Consider the following 22,875-nt stretch of genomic DNA (forward strand, 5'->3'; position numbering starts at 1 on the left):
GCGTGATCCAGAGAGAGTGGTTGAAAACCACCATCATTACTCTTTCGACCTCAGCAGAGGATTTTAGGGAGTTTTCCTTTACAGTGCCTATAGTGATATTCAACTGTCTGGTGTAAAGGCGGCGTTGTAGGGGATAATATATTTCTGTGAATGTGCTATTGGGGAGAGTGGAAATTCGTTGCGATAGTGAGGTTACCGGTAACTGTTATTCCTTATTTCGATTCAGGTCGATTGCAGTTTGATGCTGGTAACTATTACTGCACTCGTTTAATTGCCCTGCTGCACTACGTTACGTTACAAGTGAATTACGTGAACAAGACCGAATACACAAAGGAACGACGAAATAATAGAAGAACGTGTTCAGAAAAAAAAACGTAATGGCTTCAACCATTGCAAGCTTTACTCATGATCTGCTTTTCATCTAGTTAAGTTCTAACGATGTTCAAGAAAATATGTAAATGCTTGAAAGATATAAAAGATATAATGAAAAACTTAATTAGTGATCCGAGGGAAAACTGAAATATTAAACGAAGAACTGCTGATGTATTTTCAAAAAGTTTATCTCTTCAATCCCTAGCCATTTACGCTCATAAAAAGTTACGTTCATGAGGAGTTACAGAATTCTTTGTTTCATGGTGAAATCATAAATTTCATATTACGGTATAAACTGAAAGTCCTCTGCTTTCTCTAGATCTACACTGTCTTAATAATAATATAATATTTTTTACTTATAACAGATTTCATGCTTTCCAAGCAAAAACTGAAAATCCTTTTTTAATAAAAAAGGTCAAATGTTTTGTGAAATAATTGTCTAAAAGTAATAAATAACATAGATTAGTGAAACATTTGACGCGCCTCATTTGCTGTGTGTAATTATGAGCACCATTCAAAGGCGCATAGAATTTTTCCCTAACCCCGCTTTATACTTGACTGTTAGACAAATCATTTCACAAAATGTTTTATCATTATTCTACTCTCGGTTACGCAAAACACCGTGAAAATGTCAAGTGTTTTTACTGCTCATGGAAGAGTGTTTACATTTCAACTAATACATTTGCAGGAACAACTGAACAACGTTGTCGGCATCTGCATAGCTTCATTCAATGTTTTCGAATTTGGCTATTGAGATACATGTTATACCTCTCTATTAATAATAAAGCTGAAGGAAAAGCGATAAATACTGTGAGAACATCTGTGCTGTCTAGTGGTAACCATTTGTGCCATTTGGAATTACGTGCATAAATCCACTCTTCGCCAATATTATAAAATAGAAAGCTTATAGTATATTACATCACAGACATTTCAAATTACTGTGTCAATCTATTCGGTCTAGTACCAAAGGGAGAAAAGAGGACATTTGATTTTGGAAGACAAAAATAAATTTTCCCAACTGCCCAGACGGTTAGCTTTCGTCTGACACCAAATATTGATTCACAGTGAAGGGGATTACTGATTTAAATATAGGAACAGAATTTATTCAGAATCTAATTACTTTTAAGGGCGATAATAACAAATTAAATGCGTATCTCATACATTCTTTTTATTTCATGCTACAGTTACATATGGCTGTAAAAACTACACAATGAATCTCTGGTGGCATGTTTTGTCTGAGATGTTGGGTTCAGCTACTGATGTTAGTGGCTGTATTTCCCGTAGCCTCCATAGCCTCCAGCGATGCCTCCAGAGTAGCCACCTCCGTAGCCACCGCCGTAGCCACCACTGTAACCACCGCTGTAGCCACCGCCGATGGCTCCTCCGTAGCCTCCACCGTAGCCTCCACCAATGGCTCCACCGTAGCCGCCAGCGAAACCGCCGCCAACACCAGCTCCACCTCCCACGACTACAGGTACCGGCTGGTTGACGACGACGGGCTGTGGTACTGGTACAGGGACTGGGCTAGGGACACTCACGGGTACTGGGACTGGCCTCTGCACGGGGACAGGGTACGGCTGTGGGACGGGCACCGGTACCGGCCTGTTGACTGGCACCGTGACAGGAACCCTGACTGGTACTGGGACAGTACGCTGCACTGGTACTGGGTATGGGATGGGCACCTGCTTGGTGATGGCAATGTTGGTCACTTGAGCTCCACCAACCGCAGAGCTGATGCCACCTCCATAGCCGCCTCCATATCCGCCTCCGTAACCGCCACCAAAGCCGCCCCCATAGCCGCCCCCGTATCCCCCGCCAATAGAAGCACCTCCACCATAGCTACCCAGGGAGCCAAGCACTCCCCGTTTCTCTACCTGCTTCTCCTCGGCCAGAGCCAGTCCGAACAGGAACACGCACACCTGAAAATCACAGTACAACGTATGAATACCAAAATTCATCTCTCAATGAATTTTGAGTTGAACATTTAACGATGCCACTACAGATACAGTACATTATGACATGTTTTTATAAAACAGATCTGAAGATGGTCTATACAGACCGAAACCGGTAGTCTGATGACAAAAACAAATGTGACCATAGACGTAAAGTAAAGGAAATTTATTCTACATTTGTTTCACTGTTCTATTTGCGACCATGTCACAGCTTGTGAGAGTAACATCTGGTGTGAGAGAGAGCTTTCGGTATTTAATGCATAATGAATTGTATGTTCACAGCACCCATAATTATTTTGAGTAGTAATTGTTAATAACATTATTCTGTAACACTGAACTTTGACACGAGTATCGTCTCACGCATCATGAAACGAAAACTTGTTTTCTGTGTCTGCATTCATGCTTATAACGTAAATTCATGCATTGTTATAGAAAATATCTTACACTACAAACTTTTTTATTTTTGATTGTAGGTAAGCGATATGTTGTTAAAAACAGAGGTTCCTATACAACTGGATTTGATTTTTGTTTATACACTGTTTGTCGGCTAAGAACGTTATCTAACAGAGAGGGAACCAATTCACGGTGCAGGTCCTGACGTATCTGCGAATTTTGTCCGTACTGTTTCCTTGAGCAATTTGGATGAAAAATTAACCTGCTTTATGGCTTTGAAACAAAGTCAATGTAAATTAAACTCTAGTAACAGTTCTTCCTTAGGACTTGTGTTACTCATTAAGAAATATGCAATGTGGAAATATTACACTATACTTTAACACTGGAGGACAAAAAACATTTTGCTATGAACAATAGTGAACTGCAGGATAAGTTCACTCAGAATATTCATTGCGTTATGTAATCCACCTCAAATCTCACCATAACGTTTGTATTAGGAAAACAAACTGATCTCATATGCGAGAGAGCATTTTAAGCTGTCAGTCCTTCGTGAAGTAATTATTCTTCGTTTCTATTTACAGTAACTAAAATATTTTTAATAGGTTCCAGAATTGACATTAAAACTGATAATGTGTAAACAGCAGTGCTTGGATTTTGCACAGTTTGTTTCCGTAATTTTTAACAGGGGAAGTAAAATGTAGTCGTAAAACTAATCAGTCCATATGATAACGTGAGTACGTAATTATGGTCCATGAAGCATGTAAGTAACTTAACAAAACTAAGCCCTGAATATTACCTCAGGTATGTTTCATTGATTGTTATATTCAGGTCATCAACCTCTGCAGGGTTACAGCTGAATATGTTGTTATGGCAAGAAAATGTAGTTTGCCAAACGGTTCAATTTTTTTTGATGCTGTGATGTATCCTTCCGTTGCTCAAGAACGTACTTCAGTTTTTACAAGATGACAGGCGTCAAGTGCATCGAAACGTCTAACGTGATGACCACGCCAGTTATCTCAAAGTTATGTTTACGCATGTCCACATTCATTATCACGAGCTCTTATTCGGTACTGAAAGTAGTAAGGATGAAGTCAGATTGATGTCAACTTCATCGGAACAATATGCATAATCAGCGGCGACGAGCGGAAGTTTGTACGGGATCAGGATTCCAATCTGGGATCTTCTGCTTACTAGGCAGACGTGTTAACCACTCTGCCACCCGGAACATAGTGCTTAACGCACCTGCATCGTAAGCAGGAGATCCCAGATTGGAATCCTGATCCCGTACAAATTTTCGCTCATCGCCGCTGATTACGCATAATGTTCCGATGAAGCTGACATGAGTAATCCGTTCCCTTTCCATTCCCTTCTTCGCCTTCCGCTTTCAGTTTACTTATAAAGAAGTCAGTTTGTTGTAACATTACTGCTTTTCATCTTGTGCTACTTTTAATCATCAGCTAATAAATGGTCACACATAGACTCTGATGAAGTGCTATAATTCAGTTTTTCTCGACATGAACAGATGCGGTTGCAGCAAAGGCAGTACTGGCACTTATTTAATAAAAAGGAGCAAAAGTTTAGTCCACTGCACACTTAACAGTAAATGGTAGTACGAATCCGAACATTATCTTTCACTAATTCTTTCTTAATTCAGTGAATAAAAGAAGGGATGATGTTATCACTAATACTGATACTTATAAATATCACATCTTCACAGCCAGTAGATGAACGCGATCACCGTTGCTCGGATGGATATACGGATAAGAGCACACATGTCTAGCAACCACTCACCAGGATCCTCATTGCTGCTGCTGAAGGTGTTACGTGTGGAGCAGGCAATGACTGATGCCACTGTGGGGTTTCTGTGCGGCTTATATACACCGCAAAGCTCCCCCACCCGTCTTAAACCAGCTAGGTGTGACGGGCTTTCCCAGAGCATTACTGCATTTTGTCTTGTTTGGTGGTGGGGATACAGAGCCACGCTCTGGTCGATGCAGTTACTCATAAGATTATAGACACAACATCACAAATGGGTTGGCCAACAAGGTTTTACAATTAACTGGTGTTGTACAAGGTACACATTTTTATATCAACTCAGTCTTCCATATGGACTGTTTTCTTCTTTGAGGTCTATCAAAAATTTATCTGTTAGGATATTTACTTATTTCCAAAACACTCCACCAAGAAAATTATCTTGTGTCACCAGAATGAGTCAAGAGTCAGTTGAGAATTTGTAAATCATACTTACAAAGCGATTATGATTCCGGTGAGTCCGTGACGTTGAACACATCGACTTTCTTGTCAAAGAACATCAGAAAAATATTTTAGACAATGTTACGATTTGAAGTGGTGTTGGTCACCTACTGAGTTCTTTTATTTGGATGGAGGGCGGGAACGATAATACATATGTAAGCACCTAGGGTACGCACGGGCTCTCAAGAAAAATGGTTCCCACTTTCTTGAAGGTTCTGCGAAACCGGCAGCTTTCCAAGTTGTCCTGTCTTTGACATGGAGAAATAATGCGTGCATATGTGAGAGCGGACGAAGTTTTCATCATCATATTTAAATAACGTATGGTAAATCACAAGGCAGAGATGGACTTCACTATAATTACATTTCTACGAGAGGTTTCTGTCATGAAATAAGCGCATTGTCTTCCTTCCTATTTAAAATCTCGTTGACTGTGAACCACCTTATTTGTCACTATACATAATGTAGGTGACACTTGTGCTACATTTTATCGACCTAATGAGAACTTGAGAGTTAATTTCGATTTTTGTAAAATATATGTTGTAACTAATTTGCCATAACAGTCACTAATAAGAAGATTTTGTCACTGAAAATGAAATGTCGTGTGGCGAGGACCTCCCCGTGGGTAGACGCGATCGCCTGGTGCAAGTATGTTGAACTGATGCCACTTCGGCGACTTGCGCGTCGATGAGGATGAAAGGACGATAGCAAAAACGCCGCAAACACCCAGTCCCTGAGCGGAGAAAATCTCCAACCCAGCCGGGAATCGAACCGCCCTCCCTCCCCGGCATGACAACCTGGCGCACTTTGCATTCAGCTACGGTGGCGGACATTTCTCAGTGACATCCATAAGATTAATTGGAGCTGCTGCCCATCAAAGAAAACTGTTGGAACTAATAAACTGAGCTGACCGCTGTGGTCGAGCGGTTCTAGGTGCTGCAGACCAGATCCACGCTGCTGCTACGGTGGCATGTTCGAATCCTGCCTCGGGCATGGATGTGTGTAATGTCCTTATGTTAGTTATTTTTAAGTGGTTGTAAGTCTAGGATACTGATGACCTCAGATGTTAAGTCCCATAGTGCTTGGAGCCATTTGAACCATTTTTAATAAACTGAAATAAAGGAAATGTTACTTTAATTAGATATAAGGAGTTGTAAAGTGAAATCGAGACCGATGAAAAAACAAAAAAGAGTAAATGGTTTATTATTTCAAAAATACTCGCAATAGTTCCTAATTCATTTATCCCACTGTCAAACAGTAAATGCATTCATGGAAAAAAGTCTGCGGTTGCCTGCAGAACCTTGTTTGTACCCATGTGTGCACCTGTTAGCCCGAAGTAAATCGACGGATAAGAATGTGTTTCTTCAGGGCTCCAAAAATTAAGAAACCGCATGTGGGTCCGCCCACTCGTTACCAAGATTGTTTCGACTATGCTACAGAAGTTCCACCGGGAAGGCATGACACATCCTCCATCCAGTTCCGATGTGGCTTCATACGTTTGCCTTATTTTTCAAGACAGATCGAAACACATTAGCTGTCGTTGATTTGCCTAGGATGAAGAGGTGCACATCATGGTTTCCTAGTGTAATCACACCCTCCCACACATTACCATTAAATTTCTTCTTCTTTAGTTTCAAAAGCTTCGAGTGGCGTAAGATATTCAAAAGGAAAACTATTTACTTATCTTAATATTCTTTTGCTGTTGGCTCCAAGTCTTGCGTCTATAGGTACATTCTTGCGGCTGAAATTTTGATTTAACGTTATGGCTTCCTGTTGACTAAATAACTGATGGAGATATGCCTGTATATTTCTTCACTTCTATTCTTTGTCGCAATATTAAATATCAAATCGTTCTTACAATTTCCACTTAATGTTCCTGATTACATTGTTAGTGTCGATCATATGAAAACGTCTGTCTCAATCAGAGGCATGCCCACTACTCCCACTAACATTCTGTGGTACTCACAATATTCCCAAGAGTTGACAAAGCAAAAGAATTCACAAAATTTCTTGACAAAAGAAGAATCTTCCCTAAAATAAACCATTATTTTGTTAATGACTCTAGAAATAAATTTTATAATTATCGTCAAATTGTGCAATTAATAATGCGAGTTTTACGTATGGCAGAAATATACTAATTTCAAATATTTTTAAAAGAAGAGTAATTTTAAACGCACATAGAGATTAGTACGTGACGATGGTAACAAATTAATTTCATCTACACTCCTGGAAATTGAAATAAGAACACCGTGAATTCATTGTCCCAGGAAGGGGAAACTTTATTGACACATTCCTGGGGTCAGATACATCACATGATCACACTGACAGAACCACAGGCACATAGACACAGGTAACAGAGCATGCACAATGTCGGCACTAGTACAGTGTGTATCCACCTTTCGCAGCAATGCAGGCTGCTATTCTCCCATGGAGACGATCGTAGAGATGCTGGATGTAGTCCTGTGGAACGGCTGCCATGCCATTTCCACCTGGCGCCTCAGTTGGACCAGCGTTCGTGCTGGACGTGCAGACCGCGTGAGACGACGCTTCATCCAGTCCCAAACATGCTCAATGGGGGACAGATCCGGAGATCTTGCTGGCCAGGGTAGTTTACTTACACCTTCTAGAGCACGTTGGGTGGCACGGGATACATGCGGACGCGCATTGTCCTGTTGGAACAGCAAGTTCCCTTGCCTGTCTAGGAATGGTAGAACGATGGGTTCGATGACGGCTTGGATGTACCGTGCACTATTCAGTGTCCCCTCGACGATCACCAGTGGTGTACGGCCAGTGTAGGAGATCGCTCCCCACACCGTGATGCCGGGTGTTGGCCCTGTGTGCCTCGGTCGTATGCTCACCTGCACGGCGCCAAACACGCATACGACCATCATTGGCACCCAGGCAGAAGCGACTCTCATCGCTGAAGACGACACGTCTCCAACCGTCCCTCCATTCACGCCTGTCGCGACACCACTGGAGGCGGGCTGCACGATGTTGGGGCGTGAGCGGAAGACGGCCTAACGGTGTGCGGGACCGTAGCCCAGCTTCATGGAGACGGTTGCGAATGGTCCTCGCCGATATCCCAGGAGCAACAGTGTCCCTAATTTGCTGGGAAGTGGCGGTGCGGTCCCCTACGGCACTGCGTAGGATCCTACGGTCTTGGCGTGCATCCGTGCGTCGCTGCGGTCCGGTCCCAGGTCGACGGGCACGTGCACCTTCCGCCGACCACTGGCGACAACATCGATGTACTGTGGAGACCTCACGCCCCACATGTTGAGCAATTCGGCGGTACGTCCACCCGGCCTCCCGCATGCCCACTATACGCCCTCGCTCAAAGTCCGTCAACTGCACATACGGTTCACGTCCACGCTGTCGCGGCATGCTACCAGTGTTAAAGACTGCGATGGAGCTCCGTATGCCACGGCAAACTGGCTGACACTGACGGCGGCGGTGCACAAATGCTGCGCAGCTAGCGCCATTCGACGGCCAACACCGCGGTTCCTGGTGTGTCCGCTGTGCCGTGCGTGTGATCATTGCTTGTACAGCCCTCTCGCAGTGTCCGGAGCAAGTATGGTGGGTTTGACACACCGGTGTCAATGTGTTGTTTTTTCCATTTCCAGGAGTGTATACAAGAATCGATAGTATAAATGGTATCGGTTATTTCTATAAAAAAAGGTAATGTTAGAGGAGGGCGTCCGATTACAGGAGGCAATCGCACATTTTTTTCCATTAAGGCACTAACAGACTTGTCTCACAGTCTAATAAATATTTTAATATTTGTGGCGAATCATTTTGAAATAATAAATGATTTACATACTTTTTTCCATAGGCCTCGTTTTCCTTTGACTGCTCGATATTAAAAATCTTCTAGCAAGTTCTAGAGATGCAGTAGTACTCAATGGTTCAAATAGCTCTGAGCACTATGGGACTTAGCATCTGAGGTCATCAGTCCCCTAGAACTTAAACCAAACTAACCTAAGGACATCACACACATCCATGCCCGAGGCAGGATTCGAACCTGCGATCGTAGTAGTCGCAATGTTCTGTACTGAAGCGCCTAGAAGCGCTCGGCCACCGCGGCCGCCGCAGTAGTACTGTATAAATAAGAAGTCTTTGTGAACGGTTGGTCTTTCTGAAGACATTGCTGAGTATGGGCTACCATCTTCCTCAATCAGCTTCTTCTCATCTGTGTACAAAAGACGTTCGTCTATATAAAGTGATAGTTAACTTCATCAAGAGTACTGGACACAATCTGTAGGTTTTAATGGCGTACGTAAATTATAAATATGGCTCTGAGGACTATTGGACTTAACAGCTATGGTCATCAGTCCCCTAGAACTTAGAACTGCTTAAAGCTAACTAACCTAAGGACAGCACACAACACCCAGTCATCACGAGGCAGAGAAAATCCCTGACCCCGCCGGGAATCGAACCCGGGAAACAGGGCGTGGGAAGCGAGGCCACTACCGCACTTATAAATATGTCTTGCTGATGAATATATTTCAGAATTGGTGTGAATTGTAAGCCAAGGCACTTTTAAATGCTTTCCAATTCAATTCAATTCAATTTTTAAAACATTATGTACAAACCTGTAACAGCTAAGCTTTTTATTCTTGTAAATATGCATTTATGTATTTGTTTATTCAATTGTGTGTACAGTGTCACTATGTGTTGCCGATGGCTAAACTGAGTACACACTCAAAGGCCAAATAATAATAATAATAAAAACGAGTATTAGTAAAGATGAACGTTGTAACACAGGACTTTGTAATCCAGCTGACATATTTATTTGTCACAAATAAAATTTCTACGTATCATCTACCGAATATATATTACTTTCTGAGTCACCATTCAGTTCAAGTAAGTAGCGTTCTCTCATTTTCAAGTCCTAATCATCGCTTTCTGCCAATCTTAGTCTCCGATCTTGGTCACCAGGTGCAAATCTGATGATGTGAATACAAGAAAGACGCGTTGAAATGTTTTCAACGCATTAGGAACAGGATGTGGGAGGAAACGGTCAAATAAGTGACAAAGGCATAATATTGATTTTATTATTAACCACCACTTACGCAGTTTGCTCAAAATGAGCACCGGAGATGTCGACGAGGTGACCAAAATTGGAACTAATTTTTCTTTTCCTTCTTCTTCTTTTTCTTCTTCTTCTTCTTCTTCTTCTTCTCCTCTTCAGATATTAGGCGAAATTGCCTATTACGATACCTATCGTTTGCATGGCCTTCCTCTATCTCTTCTTCCTTGGCGCTTATAATTTCTAGCGTTTAAGGGGAGTCTGTCATTCCCCATTGTTTCCAGGTGTTACTACTGTATCCTCCTATCCTCTATAATTTTATCATTTAGAAGAAAAAAATTAGTTATTCTCTAATGAACTAATTTGATTCCAGCGTAAATCTGTTCCACATTGAAACAGTAGCATATCTACCAACATTCGCTGCCATATGATAATTACAGCCTGCGCTGAATCTCCGTGAGAAGCCTTTAATTATAGCCATCCGTTATATGATGTGAAGCTGCCAGACCACGAACGTTAAACTGTAATCGAATACTGTCTTATTCTTTCTCTTCTATGGACATTATCTTGCGTTTATCCGACCTGCTCGCAGCATTTTAGCTTGCGAGACGTGTAAGTGAGCCAAACCCTGATCTAGGATCAGTTCACTGTAAAATTTATTCTTTTCTTTTCCCTTGTGAACTGACTCAAAAGGTGTTACAATGTACATCGGTTAATTGTTATTGACTCACTGATTTACATCTATACACTCTGTAAACAACGATACGTGCACTACATTCACCACTCCATTAGTTTGTGGAGAGAAGAGAATCTCTGCATGTCTACCTCCACGTTTGCCATAGTCTTTTTTAATATAACTCGTGAGCCACAGGCGAGATATTTGTTAAAATAGAGGCAGTAGAAGTGATTCAAGTCTACTTCGTATATCGTTTGTGTAAATGTTCTCGATAGAACATAACCAAGTAATAACTTGTATGCTGCTCGAACAGTCCATGCTGCTCGAACAGTCCACGGGTATACTGCCGGTTCATAGCGTCCAGCGGGCACAATATTTCGGCGATCAGACATGTCGCCATCGTCAGGTGCGCTGACGAACTGAGCTCCTGAGGGCGGGCGGGCCCGAGGGGGGAGGGGATTTAAATCAGCCGCCCGCCCTCAGGAGCTCAGTTCGTCAGCGCAACTGACGATGACGACATCGCCGAAATATTGTGCTCGTTGGGCACTATGAACTGGCAGTATACCCGTGGACTGTTCGAGCAACAAACACGCCGGGAGAAACTGAAGAATCACAACTTGTATTCTGTCACCCTAACAGATGAACCGTATTTTTTCCGGAAGCCTGGCAGCAAATCTTTCATCTATTCACCTACTTTACTACTGATTTTGGGTGCTCCTTTTACTTCGTACATTGCACGTGGCATTATTCCAAAGTACGTATGTAGCGGTTGGTTCGAAATAAAGTGTAACTACTCACAGAGGTCCAGTGTGGGCTGCAATTACCATATAGCAACGAAACTTGGCAGTTAGGCTAATGTGTTACTTCGGAACCTAGATATGCAGGACGAAAGATTACATACAATTTGGCCCCCAGTCGTAAAATTTGGCGCTGTGAATGCAAGAAAGACGTATAGAAATCTTTCTGTGGTGTCACCGCCAGACACCACACTTGCTAGGTGGTAGCTTTTAAATCGGCCGCGGTCCATTAGTACATGTCGGACCCGCGTGTCGCCACTCAGTGATCGCAGACCAAGCGCCACCACACGGCAGGTCTCGAGAGACTTACTAGCACTCGCCCAGTTGTACGGACGACTTTGCTAGCGACTACACTGACGAAGCCTCGCTCCTTTGCAGAGCAGATAGTTAGAATAGCCTTCAGCTAAGTCAATGGCTACGACCTAGCAAGGCGCCATAGCAAGTGATAGTAATCGTATGAAGCATGTCTCATCAAGAACGATGTATACAAATGATGGAGTAAAGTTAAGTATTCCAGCAGCTACGTACTTTTCTTTATAGCATTCATTACGTATCCTGTTTCAGACCTCACGCCATCCTTCGTGAGCTTATAGCGTGCATTTCGGTCTCCTCAAACCACACTGTGTCGGCATTTCTGTCGACACATCACTTTCCACATGCAATAGATTAGGAACTGGATGAGGATAGCACAAATCAAATCATGAGAAAGGCATACTGTCGATTTTATTATAAACTGACATTTACACACTTCGTTCAGTATGAGCGCCAGAGATGTTGACAAGAATATGTACAGCGCCAGTTTTTCACCTGGTGGCCAAAATTGGAACTAATTTTTTTACTGCTTAAATAGGTTCCGCATTAACGCGTTAGCATATGTATCAAGTTTCGCTGCCATCTCATAATCACAGCCCACACTATACCTCTGTGAATAGTTGTACTTCCAACTCATATAAGACCCCAGTATTCGATGTGAAGCTACCGGACTCTTTACAACTAGTCCGATACAATCAAATTCTCTCTCTTCTATGGACATTTTCTTGCATTGATCCGACCTGTTCAGCAGCACGCTGAGAGATCTGTTAGTGAGCCAGGCCGGCCGCTGGTGACCGAGCGGTTCTAGGCGCTTCAGTCTGGAACCGCGCGACCGCTACGGTCGCAGGTTCGAATCCTGCCTCGGGCATGGATGTGTGTGATGTCCTTAGGTTAGTTAGGTTTAAGTAGTTCTAAGTTCTAGGGGACTGGACTGATGACCTCAGATGTTAAGTCCCATAGTGCTCAGAGCCATTTTTTTTTTTGTTAGTGCGCCAGACGTAGATAGAATCCGTGCAGTGAATAAACGATCATGGCTGGTGCACCAGAGTTACTGTATGTGGTTTTAGGTGGATTCCCGAATTCGTTTGGGCAGATTCTGAGCCGATACTCGATTTACTCCTCAGTAAATGCTACACAGAAACAGTTAAAATAAGATTTCACAAGGACTAAAGTGTTACACAATTCACAGACAAAGGGTGCACACGATTTTCCTCCTTTAACTAGCTGACAACTGCGGCATCATTGAGGGTATAATGCTGTAAAGTTAAGTAAAATAAACTTGCCAAATCCTGGTTACAGCTGACCCCAGACTAGACGGAATTATCGTTAAGACGAAGAATTGCTTGTGGTTATACATATTCTACAGAGTTGAACTACAGTTAAACATGCGGCTGTACTGTCGTTTCCTATCCACATTTTATCGTTACTGGTCATCAGAGATAATTGTCATTGGACCATCTGAGATTGCTTCTGACCCTATCAGGTAAATCGTCTGTGTCTGTCGAAATATTCAGCTCCGCTACTTCGTTTCTGTTGATCATTGGACATCCGGTGTAATGGTTTCTTAGAATCAAAAATTCTTTGATCCAGCCACATACTGAGAAAATCCGGTCAGGGAACTGATGGAGAAATAAATGAAAACAGTGGAAATATATTCACATACATACAATGAATGATAATGATGAACACTGAGGGGTTGTTGTGTTTTTATACTTACAATCAACTGTACCAGTTTGATTTTTGTCTAGAGATGGTAGATCCCTGATGATACTTCATGATGATCAGCCTTTCACTGCGGTGTATTGAACACATCTACCAGGTTCACCTGGTGAGTGGACACTGAGTTGTGACAGGTAGAAAACTGTACTGTCATGGAAATTGGAACAACTATTTTGAACTGGCAGCATTGCAGACTGAACTCATATCTCCAGGTCCACTACATTGTATTGCCATAGTGGATTTTGATGTCACTGATGACATTGTCAATCACCACCTTCAGTTCTACACTGAGAACCGTGCAGATTGCGCCAGACCCTCAAGATCGCCATCTTGGATTGTTCACCTTGTAGACTGCACTAAGGTCAGTCATTTTGTTTTCAGATCTGGGTCAAGTTGCACAGTTATGTATCGGTTTGTTACTGTAGCCTTCATAAAATCAACTCCTTGAACAACTCTAAGTTCGATGATTGTCAGAAATATTTCACTAGAGTCCAATATATCTCAGGTCCTACACCCCAGCGGGCTTGTAGAAGCTCTCCAGGATTGTAGAGGTTCTCTGTCTTATCTGTACTTGGAAGCATCTTGGATATAAACTGAGTTGTCCAGTTTCATAACTGTAACGATTTTGAATAAGTGTCATTAACTGGTAAGATTCTGTCAGCACTATGCATACATTCCCCTTGCCACTTGCTTGGCAGTTATTGTGAGAGAAAGAGACTTAGGTGATATAATGTTTTCTTCTGTTCTTTTGCTAAATATTAGTATTAGCATCAGCAGCAATTATGTTCAGATCTCAAACGCTAAAGGCTTTCATTTGTTTATTTCCATCTAGGAGTTCACTGTCATCAGTGATCAGTGAAGTGCACATTGATAGTATTCCTTTTTTTTAAAAAAAAGAGTACAATAACGAAATGTAAAAAGCTACCTTCGTATCATAGGCATTGGCTAAAACGAAATGCACGTTTTAAATACGTGGACCCTGTGTACAGTATCCATCTCAAGATTCAACGGCTATGGGTACAAGAGTTTCTTGCTAACTATATTAAGCTACAAACTGTTATCTTAGTGAGACGTTGTATGAATCAGTAGGTCTTTCCACCCCTTGTACGGACTTATCTTTGGAGTGTGGGCCATGTGGTTGGGGAAGCTACGAGGGAGGGACTTGGTATCAGGCAGCTGATGTGAGCAGCAGTGATGACAGAGTTTGTGCTGAGATGCACAGAAAAGTCAGTTTCAGTTTGGCCTATGTCCTGGACGTGGGGACCCTTGTTGTCGATCTTATGGGTCATTGTCGATTCATCTCCTGCACAAGCTGGGCGTGTTTCCAAGGAGGAAGTGGTGAAGGAGGCTCAGCAGACTGACATGACCACACTGTGAGTGCATCAAGTAGGAGGAAGACATTTTCTGCACCACCCAAGCTTCCAACAACACCACGAGTTATTATTCAGCTGACACCTCACAAGATCTTCTCAGTGAGGATGACTAAGACAACTGTCCTGCTTTTCTGGAGCCCCCTATTTCTCTGTGCTTGATCTCAACCAGGCATACTACCAGAATCCTCTGGCCAAAGAATCCGAGATGTCCACCACCTTTGCCACCAACTGGAACTTACGTAAGTTCAATTGGGTGCGCTTTGGTCTGTCGACTGGAGTGGCTGTACTCTCCAGGTCCCTCGATTCGGTGCTCACAGACGTAAAATTTAATTTCGTTTATAATTACTTTGACGACGTCTGCATATGAAGTGCATCGCTTGCTGATCACCTGAACCATTAGCACCATCTTTTGGAGCATGTGATGTGACAGAGGAAGGGTTAACCGTCAAGAGATCTTAAGTTACACAAGCGCTTTAGGAGATATTCTTTTTGGGTCATTGGGTGTCTGATGAGGGAATAAGTGTTGAGGAGTCTAGAACTCGGGTCGTTTACAGCTTTCTCCCACCCAAGACCAAGAAGGGTGTATCCTGATTCATCACCATGACAAATGTTTTCGTCAATTCGCGCCCAGACTTTTTCAGCCGTCAACGCCTTTAAATAAGATGGTTTAAAAAAAAAAAAAAAGACGAGAGCTGCTTCTATGGACCGAGAGCCAGTAGGCAGATTTGATATGCTAGAGGCCACCTAGCCTAAGTTAGTTGCAAGTTCTAACAGAAAGAAGAAGGTTCTGCTGCTAGGTACCTCGCATGGTAGAACTGTGGACGAGCTGTTGCAGGACGTGTTGGGGAGTGGGTACCAGGTAATCAGTATTGTGGAGGCTAGTGCAGGGTTGGCTGAGTTGACTCACAGCATTGGGGAGTTACGAAGGAATTTTACAAATGATAATCGGGTTGTGATTGTGAGTGGACCAGGGAATAGCCATGACAGGGATGGGGAATATGATGTAGGTGGTGACCTGGTAAAGATAGGTACTCAAACTGGTGGCTCTAATGTGCACTTAATACAATTGTTTGAGTGTCACAATCGGCCACATCTTAATGCTGCTCTTAGGTGTTTTAATATGAAGATGGAGAAGGTTCTGATGAAAAGAGCATGGGTCACATTGCAGTGGTGCCAATTGAGTATATCAATAGGCCGGGTTTCACTAGGCATGGCCTGCAACTCACTAGGTATGGAGAGGGGAGGCTGGCAAAACTTACAGGTGACAATGTAATGGGTGGCGGTGGGATCACCATGCAGAAATTCCTTCAGAGGAAGCCAGTTATCCAAGTAGAGAAGGAATTAGCATACCTGAGATATTAGAGATAAAGTTAGTGAACTGCTTATACATGTTGACTCTGGCATTACTGACATATGAGAGCACCACTTAAATAATATGACAGTTCAGAGGCTTCATTTACCAGGACACAGATTAGCTTGCTCTTTTTCAGGGTGTTCCTTGCAGACTGAGGGAGTGGCCATATACCTAAATACAGTATTCCATTTGAGCCCATAGACATAGCACAGCACTGCGCTGAAATGATATTTTAATGTTGTGCAGGTGCAGTTGAATTTAGTAAAACTAAACTTCTAATTGTTGTTGTTTATAGGTCCCCAGCTGCGACTTTAGAGCATTTCTGCTCAAGCTAGAGAGGGTACTTGGTTCATTTTATAGGAAGTACCAAGAGTTAGTTATATGTGCTGACTAAAGTATTAATTTTCTATATGATTGGGCAAGGAAAAGGGTGTTGGTAGATCTCCTACACTCATATGATCTTATGCAGATTGTGTTTTTTCCAACTAGGGTACAGGGAACAGTAGCACAGCTGTAGACAATATTTTTATTCATTCTTCATTACTAGATGGGGTTTCTGTCGGTAAAAGGGTGAATGGCCTTTCAGACCATGATGCACAAATTTTAGCACTAAAACGCTTTAGTACTCAAACAAAAGTTACACATAATTAAAAACTATGTAGGAAAGCTATTCCAACGATAGTGGAGAGTTTTTTAACCTCATTAAGGAACAAGAGTGGCAGGATGCTTATAGTGCCGATAACGTAGATAACAAAAACTGTATAATGCTTTCCTTAATACATTTATCACGCTCTTTGAGAGTTGCTTTCCAGTAGAACGTTCTGAACGGGGTACTATCAGTAAAAGACAGTCTGGGTGGATGACTAGTGGGATAAGGATATCATGTTGAACGAAGCGAGAATTATATCAAAATGTCAGAAGTAGTCACAATAAAGCCACATAAATAAAGACATCATTATAAGGTGATTCAAAATGTTATTAGGAAGTCAAAGAGTATGTGATACGCAAATAGAATAGCTAATTCACAGGATGAAATTGAAACCATATGGTCAGTTGTGAGGGAAATGTCTGGTCACCAGCACAAGCTCGACGATATAAAGTCAGTTTGCAGTAAAAATATTTCTATTACTGATAAGTCACATTACGTACAGTATTTAACAATCATTTTCTGAGCATTTCTGGTTAATTAAATAAAGACTTAATTTCTACAGGGAATCATATTGGAAAATGCCTTTCCGAGACTGATGTCTGAAATACACTTCTGTGACACCGACAAAGAGTAGATTGAGACAATAATTAAATCATTGAAAACTAAAGACTCTCATGGATAGGATGGAGTGTCAAGCAAAATATTAAAGTACTCTGCTGCGCATTTTAGCCCTGTAGTTAGCCATATTTATAATTTTCTGCTTAAGAATGGTATATTTCCTGAACGATTAAAGTACTCAGTAGTAAAACCACTTTATAAAAAGCGAGAAAGTGATAATGTAGACAATTTTAGACCTATTTCTATGCCATCATTTTATGGAATACTGGGAGTAGGTCACAGTTGGTTTACTTCTCACTTTAACAACAGACAGCAAAAGGTCATTATTCACATTTTTGAGAATGGCTGTGATGTGGTGTCTGAGTTGGACACAGTCAAATGTGGGAGTGCCCTAGGCATCAGTGTAGGGGGTGACTCCTCTTTCTCATTTATATAAATGATTTGGCCTGTAGTATTACAGGAAATTTTAAAATATTTCTGTTTGCTGATGAAACTAGCTTGGCAGTAAGGGATGTTATGTGCAACATTGGCACTTTTTCAATTAGTGTAGTTCATGACGTAAGTTCATGGCCTATAGAAAATAAACTAACGCTGAATCACAGTAAGACTCAGTTTTTACAGTTACTAGCACACAAATCAACAAAATCCGACGTTTTAATTTCAAGAACGGGTATTTGATCAATGAAACTGAACATTTCAAATTTGTAGGCGTCTGGATAGACAATATGCAGTCGTGGAAAGCCCAGGGGTTCAGGATCTTGTTCAAAGACTTAATGCTGCCATTTTTACTATCCGAACAGTATCTCAAGTAAGTTATCGTTCCACACGAAAATTAGTCTACAGTATTTTATTTTGGGGTAACTCTTCTCATTCTCAAAGGATATTTTTGGCTAAGAAACGGGCAGTTCGGGCAACAAATGGTGTAAGTTCACGAACCTCTTTTCGACCTATGTTCACTAGTTTGGGTATTTTCACATTGGCCTCTCAACAAACATATTCTTTACTGTCGTTTCTTGTTAACAATATCAGCTAATTCTCAAGAATTAGCTGCTTTCCCTCACTTCATACTAGGCATAAATCCAATCTGCATTTGGATCGCACTTCCTTAACTCTTGTGCAGAAAGGTGTGCAGTATACTGCTGCATCCATTTTTAATAAGCTACCACAAGAATTCAAAATTCTTAGCAGTAACCCACCCGCTTTCAAATCGAAATTGAAGTTTACTCATGGGTCACTCCTTCTATTCTGTCCAGGAGTTCCCTGAAAAATTAAGTTCATTCCTAAGTTATATTATTGACTGCATATACTTAAACTCATGGCTTGACTATTTTTCTGTTCACAATCACTTTATTTTATCTGTTATTACTTTTGTGTTGTAATTTCATGTACTGACACGTTCTATGCCCTAGGAGATTTGCTTCTCAGTTTGGTTTTATGGAACTAGACCTGTAAATAAAATTAATAAGTTTGAAATGTCGCATGACCAAAAAGCTGATCTCCATCTCAGTGTCTGCACTCTCCTAACCAAAACAGGATGAATGATCTACGCTTGTGAGGTCTATCCATAAAGTACATATATTCATCTTCCTTATGATGAAGTTGAACTCCATGGCGCATAGTTCCACCTGGTGTTCAACTTCGGAAGACTGTACCACAAGAAATGTTGTGTGTAAAATGTGAATACTTATTATATATTTGAGGAATCGCTTGAAAATTACACTTCTGGCCCGAAAAAAAATCGCTTTCATAGAAGGGATGACCAGAGTCTAACATGCTACTAAAGGAGTGAATGTACCGTATAATTCCCCGATACCCTCTTAAGTAATTGGGTATTCCTCGTATGTGATTACACAAGCATTTTCTTTAAATTTCACTCATGTTTTCGTGATGATAACGCAATTTCTAATTCTTGTCTCAGTGTGGTTGCCCGATTGTATGTTTTCGGATTTCTGTACAAACGACTCCGCTTTGCTCACGACATTTCGACAACACACTTAGTAGTCTTCTTAAAGTGTGGCACTACAAGTTTATATTCAAAAATTGAGTCTACAGGGGGGCAGACTGAGAGTGCAACGGAGAGCTGGGATCAGGGAGGATGTCCACGCAGGTTCTATGCTGGGGAGGGGCCTCCTGGGGAGCGGCCTGATAGGATGTCGGCAGTAGCAAGAGGGCGTCGTCCAATGGATCGTGCTTGCGGAGACTGGTCATCCGGGTTGTGAAAGTCCTGACCAACATCTTAGCCATTACACTGGTGTGGAAAGGCGATGTGTGGATCAGACGGATGCCATTCTTCTCGTAAAACTGGGTGAACATAGTGGGTGTGAATTTCTGGCCATTGTCAGAAACAATCTGTTCTGGAGTCCATTTCCATCTGGCACTTCAGTGTAACAGGTGCTGTAGTGATTCCACGACGGTGACTGCATGGGGGATAAAACGTCTGTAGTAGTTTAACTGTCCCAGGACAGATTTCAGCTGAGTCGTGTTCGCTGTGGTATTTGGTATTTTCCTCTTGTATTTCTGTGAAGAAGATCTCGACAACGGATTGTGAGTTGGCCGTTGAGCTAAAATCTCCGAACACTCGTAACACACATTAGGTTTTCCAACGAGAGCTATGGGAGTTGCCGACATTTGTCGTCGGCCACTGGAGTGATGACGCCCGCGTCTTGGAGCTGGTGTAATTCGTCTCGTAATTTGTCTTTCATGAGCAACGAAACATGCGGGATTTGAGGAACCGTGGGCGGGGTGTGAGGAGAAGGTCGATATGCGCATCGAAATTGGTAATGCCAGAGGTGGGACGCTCGAAAACAGGCGTGAACTTTTCTATCAGGGGGGTCACATAAGAGTTTGTGTTCACTGAATGAATGGTAGTTCTGCAGCATGGATCTCAAGTACAAGAACGTGGAATACGTTCATCCCATCATCGTTGCCAGCTGCATTGTCCCTCGCAGGGATACAGGGAAAACAATGTTTAAGTTTCAACAAGTTTACTGACAACAAAAATCCCAAAATACAGCGTCTCACTAGGTAACGATACAGAGGCTTGACAGTGCTGCTATCTAAAAGTCATCTGACTGTTTCTAGTATGTAGTAACATCACTAGGAGCTTCGCAGGAAAATACATTTCTATGGAAATAATCCAAGTTCCGAGGACGTCGTCCAGGTTAGGTTCAACACAGGTACAGAAAAAGCTATCCTCAGCATCGTCTACGTGCACAAAAGGAACGACGATGACAGTTGGGAACAGCGGCTTTGGTCTCTACGATAGGCTTCGAGAGCGTCCTGAAACGATGAAATGAGTAACGCCCAATCAGAGACCAGGAGACGCTCTAGAAACCGGAAGAACTGGCTCGCGTAGTCCACACACCGGCCTCAATATCTGTCGGTGGCGAAATGTTCGTGATACTAATTTTGATTTGTATGAACGTGAACAGGTCCCTCGGAAGAGGCATCCTCTACCAGCGCTGGTCCTGCCACCTGGTGTCCGGTCGAGACAGCGACATGGAAAGGTCGCGATGCTGTGGTGTGCAGGGGCCATGTAGACTGCACGCATGCCCAAGGGGCTGCCTCGTCCTCATTCGTAAATCTCCAGTACACTACTGCTTCACAAGGGCTGCTCTGCCAACAGCTACAGGTGTGCATTCAGGCAACACTCATCGCGATCCGCCTCAAATAAAGGACTGCGACTCCTAGTGATAACTTTTTAGCAGGCTCTTACGTGATATATTACACTTTTCCTGATATACACTGTTATAATTAAATTATATATGTTGTTGCTAGTTGGGATAACCAGATGAAATTTAACAGTATTTTTTGTGTCGTTAGCAATTCCACGCTGGTAACTTGTGTCTCCCATCGTTGAATCGCCCTGATGCACTAAATCACATTAACGTGCTTCACTTGGAAACGGCCATAAACGAAACATAGAGAGTCTTAACGAACTTATTCAGGAACAAAACAGCTTAACTGGACAGCATAATGGTCTCAGCCATTGCATGCTTTACTCCTAATTCGCTTTACGTAAGTAAATAAATAGTAATAATGTCAGGAGGTACTGTACGTTTTTCATTGTATCCTAGTACACTCTTTAACGTACCTCTGGCTATTGTTTGCCAAATGAGCTAGTATGTAAATCGATACATTTTGTAAGTTTGGGTGGTTTCTCAAGTGTGGTATCTTAACGGCTTACCAGTATATGCAGATTCGCGTCAACGTATTCCGATTGACACTTCGTGTGGATCACTGGGTGTTCTTGTCCCTGTTATCTTCTGCATGATCTCTCGTACCTGTTATTAATTCTTAACACTTTTACTGCAGTTCATATGTTTAACAATTACCTAGATATCAGCACTTCTACTGCTGTTTTCGCGTTTTACGTAAACGTAGATCAGTGCCTCGAAGAATAAAATACTCAGAGAAAACTACAATTGTGCGGCATCATTCAGCTACATACTAACAGCATCCATACTTTTAGATACTTCGACGAGATAACGCCAGTGTCGCGTTAAGAGTTTTGTCCTTATGATGTAAGAATGCGTCATTGGCAATAAATCAGTGAATACCGTCTGAACAAGATACTCAACTCTACCTTTATGTGGTCTTAGTTCATGAGAAAGCGTGTTTTAATATACGTAACATTTCGGAAAACATTGTAAATAGTTTTCTAGGCAATTTCATCATTGTAATGATCTATGTTTGGCTCTGCGACTGCACAGTTATGAACACCTAAGCAAGCAACTTTGAAGAGGTATTTTTATTCAAATCATAACCATTTGTAAGAGGATATAAGACGAACACCAACAAAAGCAAAACTAGGATAATGGAATGTTGTCGAATTAAATCAGGTTGCAGTAGTTTCTCAGAGATGAAGAAGTTTGCGCGGGACAGAGTAGCACGAAGAGCTGCATCAGATCAGTCTCTGGACTGAAGACATCAACAAAGACAACTGCCATTTACTTGATACTGCTTTTACCAAATGCTCACAACGTGACGGCACAGAAAAGTGAAACTTCATTGCACTAGTGGTTGTATTAAGAAACTCTCTTTTATTCCCGAGGTTTACGGAAACTGTAAGACACGCGTAGTAGAAGCAACAGTGATATGAAGCCCTAACCTGATTTGCCTATTCTGAACATTCACATTTGGCTAGCCTGAGCCTAACAACCGGATGTTGTGATGGTCTTTTTTCTTTTTGTAAATGTGAGCTGGAGAACACTATAATGTGTTTTTATCGCTCACAGAAAGAGTGTTTACATATGAATTGATTTATTTAAAGCAAAAAATTAATAACGTTACCGAAGATGGCATAACATCATTAAATATTTTCGACTTTTTCTATTGAGATCTGTATTGCACCACTGCAAACATAAAAAGAGGTAAATACTACC

The 22,875-nt window shown here is 42.0% G+C and overlaps 1 protein-coding gene across 1 annotated transcript in view; it reads right to left on the reverse strand.

Annotated features, from left to right (window-relative positions):
- Positions 1-1,523: 1,523 nt before the first annotated feature.
- Positions 1,524-22,875, reverse strand: part of LOC126455821 (uncharacterized) — a 184,189-nt gene continuing 162,837 nt past the window's right edge. The window contains exon 9 of the mRNA XM_050091583.1: positions 1,524-1,774. Within this exon, the coding sequence (XP_049947540.1) occupies positions 1,635-1,774 (140 nt within the window). The 3' untranslated portion in view covers positions 1,524-1,634. The remainder of the gene's footprint in view (positions 1,775-22,875) is intronic.

This window comes from Schistocerca serialis, chromosome 2 (assembly GCF_023864345.2).
Source record: "Schistocerca serialis cubense isolate TAMUIC-IGC-003099 chromosome 2, iqSchSeri2.2, whole genome shotgun sequence".
Lineage (NCBI taxonomy): Eukaryota > Metazoa > Arthropoda > Insecta > Orthoptera > Acrididae > Schistocerca > Schistocerca serialis.